The sequence below is a fragment of the Panthera uncia genome, chromosome D4 (assembly GCF_023721935.1).
Source record: "Panthera uncia isolate 11264 chromosome D4, Puncia_PCG_1.0, whole genome shotgun sequence".
Lineage (NCBI taxonomy): Eukaryota > Metazoa > Chordata > Mammalia > Carnivora > Felidae > Panthera > Panthera uncia.
Genome location: NC_064807.1, coordinates 70,278,502 through 70,292,779, shown reverse-complemented (window position 1 = coordinate 70,292,779; position 14,278 = coordinate 70,278,502). Strand labels below are relative to the sequence as shown.

At 42.7% G+C, this 14,278-nt stretch overlaps 1 protein-coding gene and 1 long non-coding RNA gene across 10 annotated transcripts in view; one reads left to right on the top strand and one right to left on the bottom strand.

Moving 5' to 3' along the window:
• SUSD1 (sushi domain containing 1) overlaps positions 1-14,278 on the top strand; it is a 282,806-nt gene that overhangs the window by 28,144 nt on the left and 240,384 nt on the right. For all 9 annotated transcript variants that reach the window (XR_007459116.1, XR_007459114.1, XM_049636099.1 and 6 more), the window contains 2 exons: positions 2,106-2,261; positions 13,930-14,082. Coding sequence is in view for 7 of the 9 variants with exons in the window: in XM_049636099.1 (XP_049492056.1) it covers positions 2,106-2,261; positions 13,930-14,082 (309 nt within the window). In the remaining 2 variants the exon portion in view is untranslated. The remainder of the gene's footprint in view (positions 1-2,105; positions 2,262-13,929; positions 14,083-14,278) is intronic.
• Positions 1-14,278, bottom strand: part of LOC125927059 (uncharacterized) — a 187,645-nt gene that overhangs the window by 78,789 nt on the left and 94,578 nt on the right. The window lies entirely within an intron of this gene.

Below are 14,278 nucleotides of genomic sequence, written 5' to 3'. Positions count from 1 at the left end.
GCTTCATGGTGTCCACTATGCCATGAGAGTTGGGCAATATCCAGGTTCAAGCCCAACTCAGAGAGAGGGAGAACCTCACAGCATATTTATAATAGTGAATGTTGGGAGAACACAGTTTTCTCCCAGGAACCTTATTACGTGCAGTACAAATATTGATAGTTGTGCACTGGCAGTGTATACAACCTTGTTGTGGTATCTTTGGGTTTTTTCTACCTAAAGAAAAATAATAATTCTGAGTTCCAAAAGTCATATTCTACTTCAAAGATAACATGCTTTCACAGTCACACATCACTGCCCATTCCTGCAGACTGGAATGGTGTCACCTTTGACCCTCTTTCTTTAGGATTCTGTCCGGAGAATCGTGGCTGCCTTGCAGTCTGAGGCTCCTGATGCATTTCCCCCACCCCTCTCCTCTGGCAGATGGCTGGCAGGGGCTTGGAAATGAGGTTGGAATCCGGCATGGACAAGCTTTTTCTGTTCCTTCCCCTAATACAGTCCCCCTCCCATGTAAGCCACCCCACTCTCGATTCTTCTTTGACTTCTGAGTAGAAGCTTCTCCTAATGGGATGAAGGGGCTTTATTAATTCATGTGACACTCGCTCTCAGACACTGGACCCTGCGTATCCCAGTACTTGGCCTGCTGAGACCACACCGTAGCATGAATACGTGTCTGCCAGGCCTGCTGTAACCTGGTGTTAAGTCAGGGGACCCAAGAAATTTAGAATTCTCTACAAACCCAGTGTCCCTGCTGGGAAATCTGCAGGAGAGACGAGTGTCAGAAACAATAGCAAAGGGCAGGAATATGCCATTTTGGGTCTGAAAGCCCGGTGCAGTGCTCATAAGCTGGGCTGGAAACTTGGCCTGGCTGTGACTTGAGGGTTCTGTTTCTCTACCGTTCTGTGCAGATTTCACCGTAGACGGTTTTGACAATGAACTGTGTTCCATGTTCAGTTACATTTCCAAAAAGATAATGCCTATAAGGAAAATGAGGGGGAAGAAAAAAAAAAGGAACACTGGATTTTGGGGAGGGTACTTTTGAGTTGGCAAGAATTGAATGCAATTGTGAGACGTGATTGAAGTGCTTTGAAGGAACCAGTGCTGTAGTGAAACACCAAATAACAATCCGAAGAAGTTGATGACCTCCCCTGCTCCCCCCAAGACAAAACAAAACTAGCTGGATAGATCAGCTCTGAAAGAATGAATAAGAAACTGGTCACAGGAGTTCTGATGGTAGAGTCCAGGGCAGAGTCAGCAAAAGTCTGGCCTGCAGGCCAAATTTGGCTGCTGCCTGTTTTTGTAAATAGAGTTTTATTAGAACACAACATTGCTCATCTGTTTACTTACTGTGGTGGCTGCTCTCGTGTTCCAAAAGCATGGAAGCAGAGACTGATGATGGGTCCTTCACCGAAAAAGTTTGTTGACCCCTGAGCTACGGAACAGAGACAGGAGGGAGGTTTACTTTCATTTTACATCCCTGTCAAATTATCGAATTAAAAATATTCAGGGCAGGCTTCTGTGGGCTCATCAAGCTCCTCTCTTTCAGCTCCTTCTCACTGGGTGACTAATATTATTCACATGGGTCATTGACGATTAGCAGGAGCTGTTATTAGCCCTGCTCCCGGATGAGGCTTAAGCACTAATTCCATTGTGTTTCCTGGTAACTCAGAAGTAACGAATTTTCCGGTTAATCACTGGATGCAAAATCGTCCTATTCTGCCTTTCATGAAAAAAGCAAGAGAATGGTTGGTGGAGCTGGAAAAATGGGATGCTGCGGATTCGTTTCCCCAGGCCTATGATAAAATCTTTTTAAATACGGAGAAGTTGAAAAAGAATCCCCTTCGCCCAGTCTTCAAAAAAGATGAATGATCAGATTAAGATGTTGGGTTTCTCTTGTGGTTTTATATACACCTCGTGCACGCTCCAAGGGGCCTGTGCCCTATCATGTGAGAGGCCTGGTGAAAAGAAAAGAGGCTGGGGGATAGACCACTGAGACGTTGTCAATGCAATAGCAACTCCTGAGTCTGTAGCACAGCAGAACAGTCTGGGTTGTTGAACATGGTATGGATTGATAGCCCTTTCTGTGTGTTATTTCAATGTATCAACAGATAAAAATGAGTGCCAGTTTGGAGCCACTGTGGTCTGTGGAAACCACACATCTTGCCACAACACGCTCGGAGGCTTTTATTGCGTTTGCCTAGAAGGATATCGAGCCACGAATAACAACAAAACATTCATTCCCAATGATGGCACCTTTTGCACAGGTACTCAAGAAGGGGGCTGCAGGGATGGCATCCTGGTGATGGCGGGACAGTATCTGCAGTGGGGAGTAGGGAGGTGGCTTGGCTGGGACAGGGTATGATTTAAAGGAGGAACCCTCCTTTGTTTAGAAGGTCCATGAGCGGGGTGCCTAAGTGGCTCAGTTGGTTGAACATCTGATTTTGGCTCACGTCATGATCTTGTGGTTTGTGGGTTCAGGCCCCCGTGTCGGGCTCCGTACTGACAGCTTGGAGCCTGGAGCCAGCTTCTGATTCTATGTCTCCCTCTCTCTCTCTGCCTCTCCACCGCTCATGTTCTGTCTCGCTCTCTTTCTGTCTCAAAAATAAATAAACATTAAAAAAAATTAAAAAAAAAATAGATAGTAAAAAAAAAAAGGTCCATGAGGGAAATTTGGATGTGGACTGAGTATTAGTTAATATTAGGGAATTCTTGTTAATTTTGTTAGCTGTGATATTTGAGATATTCTTAATTTTATTATTTTTTTAATGTTTATTTTTGAGAGAGTGAGTGGGGGAGGGACAGAGAGAGACAGAGAGAGAGAGAGAGAGGGAGAAAATCCCAAGCAAGCTCCACGCCCCTTGCAGGGCCCGTTTCGGGGCTCAATCCCACAACTGTGAGATCATGACCTGAACCAAAATCAAGAGTTGGACGCTTAACTGGGACTGAGCCACCCAGCCAGGCACCCCAGTTTGGGATAATATTCCTATTTTGGGAGATGCATGCTGAAATATCTAGGAACAGTATTATCTGCTGTTATTAGGATCTATAAGGAATCTTAAATGACAAAATGTAAATGTTGAATCTTGAGGGAGCGGGTCTATGGGAGTTGAGTATAGTATTCTTTTTCTTGTTCTGTGCATTTGAACGGTACTCTTAGAGATGGTATGCCATCTGCAGGTGGGGTGTTCTTGGGGTGACGCTGGCACTCACCACTGTGCACACTGTGGGCCCCAGGGGTGGGCATTCAGATGTTGGCTTCTGGGAGATCAGAGCACAGCCCTGTTAGAGATGGGGAATGAGATGTGAGGCGTGCAACTTTTTGGATCTCAGTTTTGAAGCTTTGGGCATATGTTGGTTGAATACAGTGGGTCAGCAAAATCCTAATTTTCAATGGGCCCTCTGTTAGCCAGACTCTATTTCACAGCATGTATGACACTATAGGTCTTTGGTTTTCTAACAAAATCTATGAACAGTAAGGAAGAGGAAAGTCAGGAAAAGACTCCTGGTTCTAAAATGGTTTTGCATAGACTTAATGACTCTGCTTAAAAGCTTTGTGATATTTAAAGATTTTCAGAGAAAAGGAAGGGGGAGGAGAACATGTTTTATCTCCTTACCCACCAGGAAGCACAGATCCTGATGCTCTGATTCATTCTCCTTCTTGACCTGTACCAAGGTCAAAATCCCCCAAAGGGTAGCACATTTGATTTATTCTTGGCATCAATGAACCACATTCCCTTAGAGAAAACATTTTGGGATACATTGTTGTTTTAGGTAGCAGACCACTTGCTACATGATTGCCAGAGTGCAATGCTGCAAAATTAAATTAGATACATTAAAAAAATATATCAATTTTTTTTAAAAAACCTTACAAGATGATGATGTTATGTTCAGCTCATTCAATACACATTTCTCATGCACGGCCTGTGTGCCATGGCTGTGCCAGCGGGAGGTGATGGCAGACCATTAATTTCATTAGAAAGTGTTAGTTGTAGGTAAGCAAAGGTTACTTTCTGGAATCTGGAATCCACTGGGGCTCTTATCTTGAAAGCAGGGAAGGGATCAGGGAACTTTCTGGAGGACATGATACTGGAAATTGTGCTTTCAAGGCTGTGGGAGTTTGCCAGGAAAAACTTTTATAACTGTGTAGAAGACTATAGTTCCCAAGGATGCATTTGACTTTAAAACAATAAGAAGAAGGAAAGAAGAAGAAGAAGAAAGAAATATTTTATGCAGGGGCCAAGTAGATGTCAGCCTAATAAGAACCAGTCTTTCTGGAACAAAATCCTAATCTAGGCTCTGCTTCTATTCTACTTCTTGTAATTATTTAGTGATCTTTCTTTCTTTTTTTTTTTAAATGAGATAGGGGTGCCTGGGTGGCTCGGTCAGTTAAACATCCGACTTCAGGTCATGATCTCACGGTCCATAAGTTCGAGCCCTGTGTCAGTCTCTGTGCTGACAGCTCAGAGCCTGGAGCCTGTTTCAGATTCTGTGTCTCCCTCTCTCTCTGCCCCTCCCCTGTTCATGCTCTGTCTCTCTCTGTCTCAAAAATAAACGTTAAAAATTTTTTTTAAAAAATGAGATATAATTCACATACCATCAAATTCACCCTTTTGGAGTATACAGTTCAGTGGTTTTTCGTATATTCACAAAGTTGTGCGATTATCACCACTATCTAATTTTAGAATATGTCCATCATCTCAAAAGAAGCCCCATATCCATTGGCAGTCATTTTTATGACCTTTCCTTTTGAAGTCTCCAGTTATGACTTTGTAAAAGCTGGTGGATGACTTTTGTCAATGATACTGAGTTTGTATCAGAAGCAGTTGCCACTTAAAAAGGGGGGAGGGGCGCCCCTGAGTGGCTCAGTCAGTTGAGCATCTGACTCTTGATTTCGGCTCAGGTCTTGATCTCATGGTTCATGAGTTCGAGCCCTTATATCTGGGCTCTGTGCTGACAGTGCAGAGCCTGCTTGGGATTCTCTCTCTCTCCTCTCTCTCTGCCCCCTCTCCTGCTCATTCTCTCTCTCAAAATAAATAAACATTAAAAAAAAAAAGAGTCACAGTTGCCACAGAAATGTCAGTGGACTTTATCTGGGGCAGAGGCTTAGCCAGTTTTGGGGGCATCAGCAGTTATCTGGTGTTTGTCTGGAATCACAGGATATGGATCCTAATTCCTGAATTCTGAGAACTCCTGTGACCCGGTGTTTATTGTACTTTGCAGAGGTTAAGCCAATTTTAGGAGCTGGTTGCAGGTAGGCCTCTTTGGATGTCACCAGCGAGAGGTGAGGAATGAGTTGTAGGGGTTCTAGTTACAGAGAACCTGCAGATGTTTTGGTCCCCAGGGCCGCCCCAAAAAACTTCTGGGGAACATGGAAACTTTGCAGGGGAAGAGGCTGTGTGGCACCTCCAGTGGGAGGGTGGTTTGGCTTGGGTGACCTGACAGTAAGTCCAGAGAAATGAAATTGATGAGGGAATATGTGGGCACTGTCATGTCCCTGCCAGCACAACTCCAGAGAGGCAGGGCCCTATCAGGGCTGCTGCAAACTGCAAACTGTCTTCCCTGAACCTTTGAATTGCCCACATCTTGGGAATCCATCTTGACTCTGATGGCAGCCACAGCCTTCTTTCTTGTCAGCTCATTTCCCACAGTATCATGGGACTGATACCATTTCTTCTGGAGAAATGCGATAGCATTTCAGCCTTGACTGCGAAATGGGGAAAAGGGAAGGGGGAAAAAAAAAACCTAGAGGGAGTGAATGCCTTGCTATTCCAGCAGTTCCTGGAACCTTCTGCTCAAAGCCTGTTTCACGTAGGTCTGCCTATGGTAAAGTAAACCCCTTCATTCTAAGAGGTAAATCCCTACCCCCGCCAGGACAAGTCTTTTGGTTTCTCTCCCAGGTCAGGAGCCTATTTTCTGTGTGAGCCTTTGCCCACAAGCTTCTCAGCTGCCCTGTTGTTTCAGGTCCTGGAGCCGCCTGCTGTGGCCTCAGGCACAAATGCGTAGTCCCGCGAGACTCTGCTGGCTCTATGTGGGGTATTGCTCAATAAGCTTGCAGCTGTCCTGAGGTTTCTCCTGGTGCTGTCTCCAAATGGGATTTTGCTCCCCAAATACTTTTTATGTGTTTTAAAAAAATTTTTTTAATGTTTTTATTTGAGAGAGAGCGAGAGAGAGACAGAGGGCGCATGAGCAGGGGGAGGGGCACAGCGAGAAAGGGACACAGAATCTGAAGCAGGCTCCAGGCTCTGAGCTGTCAGCACAGAGCCCAACGAGGAGCTTGAACTCACAAGCCATGAGATCATGACATGAGCTGGAAGTCAGAAGGAGGCTCAACCGACTAAGCCACCCAGGTGCCCCTCCCCAAATCCTAATCCTTTGTTTTAGCTTGGTTTCATTACTAAAGTATTATGTTTCACTACTCTGAAAGAAGGAAGAAGCAAGAAAAGATAAACCTAAGGAAAAGTGCACTGGGGGACTATTGCTGCCCACTTCCCAGAGCGCTGCTCATAACCGTTGGCTCCTTGCCTGCCTTCCCTGTGGAATCCCCCTGACTCCTGCTGAGGTCTCCTAGTAGTGGTAGGTGATAGCTTCAGGCCCCTGCTCCTAGGAAGGAGAGAGAGAGGCAAAAGGTTCTGAATCAAAAGATAATTAAACCAAAGCTCCGTTCCTTAAATGCTAGAGGCCTTGACTAAGGCACCATGTTTTCTCTTTGGGAGTGAGGGGGCATACCTGAGCTCCCCCCACAGCTGAGCATCCCCCTCACTTCACTCTTGCCTCTTGCTCGCTCAAGCCCCAGAATATGGGTATCCCATGTCCTTTCCCAAGGCCCTGTTGAATGTAGTAAAATATGCACACATGGTTCTTTTTTGCTCCACTCGTTTAAAGTTTTTGGGAAGAGTAATTGGGACAGGAGCTTTGGAGCATCTATAAAGTAGGTTTTCCTAAGCAAACTATTGATATTGGCAAGATTGTGAAGGAAATGGGTAGCCCTTTGAGTTCAGGCTGTTTGTTCATGATCAGTGCCTCTCTGAGCATGATGTTGGAAATGGTTCTTCATTTATTCAGCTATTACATTAACAAAAGTTGTGTCAAGAAGGATGGAGCTGTTACCCTAGGATGGAACTCTGGAAGAGAGTAGAGGTGAATTTAGTTTTGATTGTAGTGATTGTTTCTCCTAAAACAAGACAGAGCAGGGGCAACTTGCTGGCTCAGTTAGTTGAGCGTCCAACTCTTGATTTTGGCTCAGGTCATGATCCCAGGGTCATGGGATCAAGCCCCATGTTGGGCTCTATGCTGGCCATGGAGCCTGCTTAAGATATTCTCTCTCTCTCTCTCTCTCTCTCTCTCTCTCTCTCTCTCCCCCTCTCTCTCTCTTTCTCCCCCTCTCTCTGCCCCTCTCCCCTGCTCATACTCTCTAAAATTAAAAAAAAAAAAAAAGGATAAGCCAGTATGTTTTTCCCCATAAGAAGGAATATAGCTTTAAAAAAAAGAGGAATATAGTTTTGTTTTTTTCCATTTATTAAAAAAAATCACATATTCATGTAGAATAGTCAAGCAGTTATATAAAAACATAAAGGAGAAAGAAAAAAGTCATCTAATATTAACTCAGAGGCAACAGCTCTTTTTTTCCATTAAAATTTTTTTTCAAGTTTATTTATTTTGAGAGAGAGGGGAAAATGCATGCACAAGTAGGGGGAATCGCAGGGAGAGAGGAGAGAAAGAGAATCCCAAGCAGTCTCTGCACCGTCAAGTGCAAAGCCCAAGGTGGGGCTCGAACTCACAAACCGCGAGATCGTGACCTGAGCCAAAATCAAGAGTCAGATGCTTAACCAATTGAGTCACCCAGGCACCCTTAATAATCTTGGTTTTACATGAGTATTTGTGTCTCTCTAAACATGGTTTCTTAAGATGTAGGCTTTGAGCTGAACTTCACATTTGAGGAGGGAAAATGGCAGGAAGAAAACAATTACTTTCCAGAATGTGGGGAAGTAATTTTTGTCTTACCTTCATGGAGTTGGAAGGAACTAGTTGTTAGTTGTTGATGTGGAGAAAAGCAGGCTGTGAGAGCATTTCATGAATGTGAAAGTTCTTCAGTGCATTTTTCCTCATGGAGTTCATTTTCTAAGTCTTCAGATTTTAAAGGCTTCTGCAGGCAAAGGCTTTGTGTGGTTTTTTTTTTTTTTTTTTTTTTTTTTTAATTTTTGAGAGAGAGAGAGAGAAAGAGAGAGAGAGAGAAAGAGAACGAGCACGGGAAGAGCAGAGAGAGAGGGAGACACAGAATCCGAAGCAGACTCCAGGCTTCAAGCTATTAGCACAGAGCCCAATGCAGGGCTCAAACTCACGCACTGTGAAATCATGACCTGAGCCAAAGTTGGATGCTTAAGCGACTGAGCCACCCAGGTGCCCCAGAGCTTGTGTTTAATGGGGGATTCACAGACTTGCCTCTCTGGCACTCTTGCCAAAGCTAAACTCTTGCCTCTATGACACTCCTTTTCTACCTAAGGGCCCTCCAGATGGATCTTTTGATTCTGTTCTAGAGCATTCAAATCTAGTGGAACAAGCCATGTGGCCACTCCTCAGACCGCAGCCAAGAAACCCATGAGAGTGTGTATATGTGTGTGTGAGCATTGCTCATGGTCACATTCAGGGTTTGGTGAGGGTTCTGATGGGGTGGCTTATGCTCCAGGGAGAACTGAGTCAGTAGAAAGGCGAGGCCCATTCATACATTAGCTCACACGTACTGAGGAACTAATTAGCTTCATTTTACAAAAGTGTTTAGAAAGGTTAAGGAACAGACCTTAGTCCATCTAGTAAGTAGCAAAATCAGTTCTCAAACCTGAGTCTGACTTTCGAACACAGGCTATTGGTTGAAAGGATTAAATATAGAATGCCAGGGCCCTAGGACCAGGTCAGTTTGTCCTGCTTAGTTTTGCTACTTTCTGGCAAGGAATTGTCCTGGCTGTGGATGAAGTTAAATAATCCTGTATATACAATGGGACAAGGAAAAATTTCCTCCCTTGATTAGTTAAGTACGTTGATAAGGTTGCTCACTTGCTCAGAATGTTTTTTCTTCACAAGCAAACATGGTATAACCTTGGAGGCCCATGGAATCCACCACATGGAGAAATTATTCTTTATTTTATTTTTATTTATTTTTTTAATATGAAATTTATTGTCAAATTGGTTTCCATATAACACCCAGTGCTCATCCCAACAGGTGCCCTCCTCAGTGCCCATCACCCACTTTCCCCTCCCTCCCACCCCCATCAACCCTCAGTTTATTCTCAGTTTTCAAGAGTCTCTTATGGTTTGCCTCCCTCCCTCTCTAACTTTTTTCCCCCCTTCCCCTCCCCCATGGTCTTCTGTTAAGTTTCTCAGGATCCACATAAGAGTGAAAACATACGGTATCTGTCTTTCTCTGTATGACTTACTTCACTTAGCATAACACTCTCCAGTTCCATCCACATTGCTACAAAAGGCCATATTTCATTCTTTCTCATTGCCAAGTAGTATTCCATTGTATATATAAGCCACAACTTCTTTATCCATTTATCAGTTGATGGACATGTAGGCTCTTTCCATAATTTGGCTATTGTTGAGAGTGCTGCTATAAGCATTGGGGTACAAGTGCCCGTATGCATCAGTACTCCTGTATCCCTTGGGTAAATTCCTAGCAGTGCTATTGCTGGGTCATAGAGTAGGTCTATTTTTAATTTTTTGAGGAACCTCCACACCGTTTTCCAGAGTGGCTCTGCCAGTTTGCATTCCCACCAACAGTGCAAGAGGGTTCCCGTTTCTACATGGAGAAATTATTCTAATGAGCTTAACATGTTTATCCAGCTAAGATTCTAGAGTGGATTAGAAAAGGGATGGTTTGTGAACATTAAGAGGTCATTAAGAGTCAAAATCATGTCAAACTAATTTCAGGGACCGATGGTAGATACTTGTGGACTTCATTAAGGCAGCTGATACCTTTGACAATGTCTGTGGACAAGATAGAATTATTGATTGGATAATGGTACAAACCAATTGCAATGGGAGACACAGTGTGGCTAGTACGGTCCTGGAGCCAGACACCTGGTTTCAAACTCTAGTGTTTTGACTCCTTAACCTGTGTGACTTCAGTCCAGTTACTTACCCACTCTGTGCTTCACTTACCTCATCTGTAAAGTGGGGATACTAATAGCGTCCATTGTAAGGATTAAGTAAGATGAAAAATAATTAGTAATAAATAATGAAGTGTTTAGAACAGTACCTGGCATGTGCAAGTTGATATGCAGAGGTCATTGCTATTAGCATTCATTATAACAATCATTGTTATTAGGCTGTTGAATGACTGTACACAAAGCAAACTGATTAATGACCGTAGTGACTCATACAGAATTGATTAGTATGTAGAAACTCTTAAGTCTTTTCCATACCCTCACTACTTAGCCACATTTTTGCCCTGTAGTACTTGTACTGCCGATTTTTAGAAGTCTACTGAAAAATCCATTTATTCTCACTCTCTGTCTTTTGAGGAGTCTGGGGTAGGTGGGCAGGCTGGAAGATGATTTCTGTGTCATAGGTATATGTATACATTTTACAAACATACTCCTACTTGGAATACAAGATCTTGATAAGCTAAAATGATAGCTCCAATTCTAGGAACACATGCTGGATCCTGGAGTGTTGAAATCATCTCTAAAGTTTGTGATGGATTGAGATTGATTTTATTTCATACTATTTACATTTTAAGAATCCTTTGGTAACTATTACCCCAAATTCCATGATTCTGTTATCAACAATTAACTGAGTTTTCACTGGTTTCATTTCTTACCACTCTTTGTTGATAGAAGTTGTTTGTTTGTTTTTTTAAATTATGTTTTCCCCTTTCTTCACAGTATTTATTCTGATGTTTTTCAATGGCTTGAATACTTTTCAAAGTCTTTTTCAGAAAAGAAATGACAATAGTATAATTTCTGAGATCCTTCATGTTCTGAAATGTCACTCCTTGGCTTAAATATAGTATAATGTCTTGTTCCCTTTTCCTTAGAATTCTATAAATATAACTCTATTATTATCTGGTTTTCAGACAAGAAGTCCTAGGTCAGATTGTTTTCTTTTCCTCATAGATTACCATTCCTTTCTCTCTTCCTTTATAGATTTTTCTTTTATTCCATGAAATTCAGAATGACTTTCATTTTCAACATTCATGCCTGTCACCTCAAAAGGCTGTTTGGATGTGAATACTTAAGCAGAGGAAATTTTTCCTTTGATATTAATTCTTATACATCAGCACCATTCCCTTCTGCAATTCCTCTTAAATGGATACTGAATATTTTGGATCTGTCCTTATTTATTGTCCTATAGCTACTGTCTCATATAATTTCTTTTTCTTTCTTTCTTTAAAAAATGTTTTTATTTTTATTTTTGAGAGAGAGAGAGAGAGAGAGAAGAAGAAGAAGGAGGAGGAGGAAGAGGAGGCGTGGAGAGAGAGAGGGAGACACAGAATCCTTAGCAGGCTCCAGGCTCTGAGCTGTCAGCACAGAGCCCAATGCAGGGCTTGAACTCGTGAACTGCAATATCATGACCTGAGCTTAAGTCAGATGCTTAATCAACTGAGCCACCCAGGCACCCCCATTATAATCTATTTTTCTGTGTTTTTGGAGAATTCTTCAAGTTGGAATTTGCAAGTTTATGTCTCAGCAGTGATCAACCTGTTATTCAGTGCCTCTATTGGGTTTTTATTTTTGGCATTCATATTTTGTTTTTAATTTCCAAGATCTCATTTTTTTTTCAGAAGCTCCCCTCTTTTTTCATTGATTGTGGTATCTTTTTTTTTTTTTTTTTTTTAGAGAGACAAAGAGATCATGAGTTGGGGAAAGGGGTAGAGGCAGAGAAAGAGAATCCCAAGCAGGCTCTATGCTCAGTGCAGAGCCACACATGGGGCTTGATCCCACAACCCTGGGATCACGACCTGAGCTGAAATCAAGAGTCAGATGCTCAACTGACTGAGCTACCCAGGCACCCCTCCTTTTTTTTTTTTTTTTAAGATTTTATTTTTAAGTAATCTCTGCATGTAACATGGGACTTGAACACTCAACCCTGAGGTCGAGAGTCACATGCTGTTACAACTGAGCCAGCCAGGCACCCTGATTATAGTATCTTCATTAATCTCATTTGGACTTCTGTATCTCTTCATATGTGAAGAGTGTTTTGGTCATCTATTACTGCGTAATTTGTACTCTCCATCTCCCCTCCCCACACTTCCTTTTAATGGCTTGAAACAACAATTTATTATTACTCACAATTCCATGGCTAGGTGGTTCTGTCACTCACGTGGAAACGTTCAGCTGGTGGCTGGACTGGGCTGGTAGTTAATAGAGGGCTTCTCTCACATTCTAGGGGCTTGATGCTGACTATCAGGCCACCTTAGATTTCCATGTGGCCTCTCTCTTCACATGGTATCTCATTTGTAGGGCATCCTCTGGCCTCTCTCCTAAGCATGATAGCTTGGATTTCCTTACAGCATGGCCACTGGATTCCAACAGATGGAAAGAGGAAGCTGTCACTTGTCTCTACTGTTAGGTTCAGAGCAGGCATAGTGTTAACTTCTGCATTCTATTGTCCAAAACAAGTCTCAAGACCAACCCAAGGGGAGGGGAAATGGATTCCACTTTTGAATCCCCAAGAAAGAGAGGGGAATGGCCGCCATCTTTGGAGACAGTCTTCCAGATTTTCCCGTAAGTCTGATACATTAAAGATATAGGCTGATCAGAATTGGTAGCTTGTATGGACTCTTTCAGCAATTAAATGAATTTCTGGCTCTCAAACAATGATCAGTGAGTGATGAGGAGTTCATTGGTCCAAGACCAAAAACCAAACAAAAGGGAGAATATAGTGAATTTTAATAAAGTCATAATTAAACAAATTTTAAAGGGTTCTGATATTACTTTCTTCCTTCTTTTATGAAATTATGGCTTTAGTAGTTTTTGGAAAACAAAACAAAACAACTCTTTATCTGGCAAAATAGAATATTGGCCACTTTATAGTGGCCCTTTCAAAATTACTGGCCTTTAAAATCCCAGAGCTGGTTAAGAACCAGGTTTTCTTCAGTCCTGCTATTCCCTTGGTCCCCACCCCCCGCCTGGGTTCTTACAAGTGTCCTGGGAAAAGTCCCATTTCACTTAAGGTATTTTTTTCCTCTGGGTGAAATAGGAGTGTGTGTGTGTGTGTGTGTGTGTGTGTGTGTGTGTACATGTGTCTGATGGAATTCCTAAAGTTTTTAGTTTTGTTTTCCTAAGCCATTTCTTGGGGAAAAAACTGCCAGCTGGCAGAGAGGTTTCCTCTTCAGTGTCTGAATTACCATGTGGTTTTTACCTCTATACCTGATACTTCTGGCAGTCAAGAGGAGAAGTCTGCCAAGGGGCATGTCTTTTTCCTCTTGAAGCCTGTTTTAAGCTCTTGGAATCTTGGTAAAATCGGTGAGACCCTTCTGAATTTTCCTCTGACGACCTGCCTCACCATCCTATGCTCATGAGCTGGAAAGCATTTTTCACTCTGGTTTAAATTGTTTTATATTTGGAGTTCTACTCCAGGTATTTTAGTATGAGGTAGAGGCCATCCTTATTTTGTAGTAATTGGATTTTTTTCAGCATGCTTTTTTTGGGTTCCTTTTGTTGGTGTCAGAGAGTTGGTGATGGTGGTTGGTTTTAGTGTATTTCCAGAACACATCGACAAGCATTTATGGAACACCTTTTAGTACTGTCGGTGTAAAGGACATATGAAAAGAACCTTTGAAGAATAAAATAAAATCAATGATACCATTGTAGACAAATGCATCCATTTTTGTAAGGGTAGATTGAGAATATGAGAAATGGCAGACACAATGCCCCCTGCCCCTGTTTTTTCCTTTTTCTGTTTTTCTCTCCCTTCTTATATTTGGGTCTCAAGACATAGATGAGTGTGAGGTTTCCGGCCTGTGCAGACAAGGAGGACGGTGTGTGAACACTTACGGAAGTTTCGAATGCTACTGTATGGATGGGTACCTGGCAAAGAATGGGCCTGAGCCTTTCCACCCGACCAGAGACGCCACGTCATGCACAGGTGGGTTTCTGCCAAAGAAGGAAGCTTCTGAGGGCGAGATTCTGTTCTCAGATGACTTTCTCCTGAGCTGAGCCTGTGTCTTTGGGGTTGGGGTTGGGGTCTGTGTTGGGGATGTGAGTGGAGATTATCTATTCCTTTGCGCAGCTGTACAACCTGTGAAATAAAGCCAATGATACAGGGTAGAAGGGGGCTATCT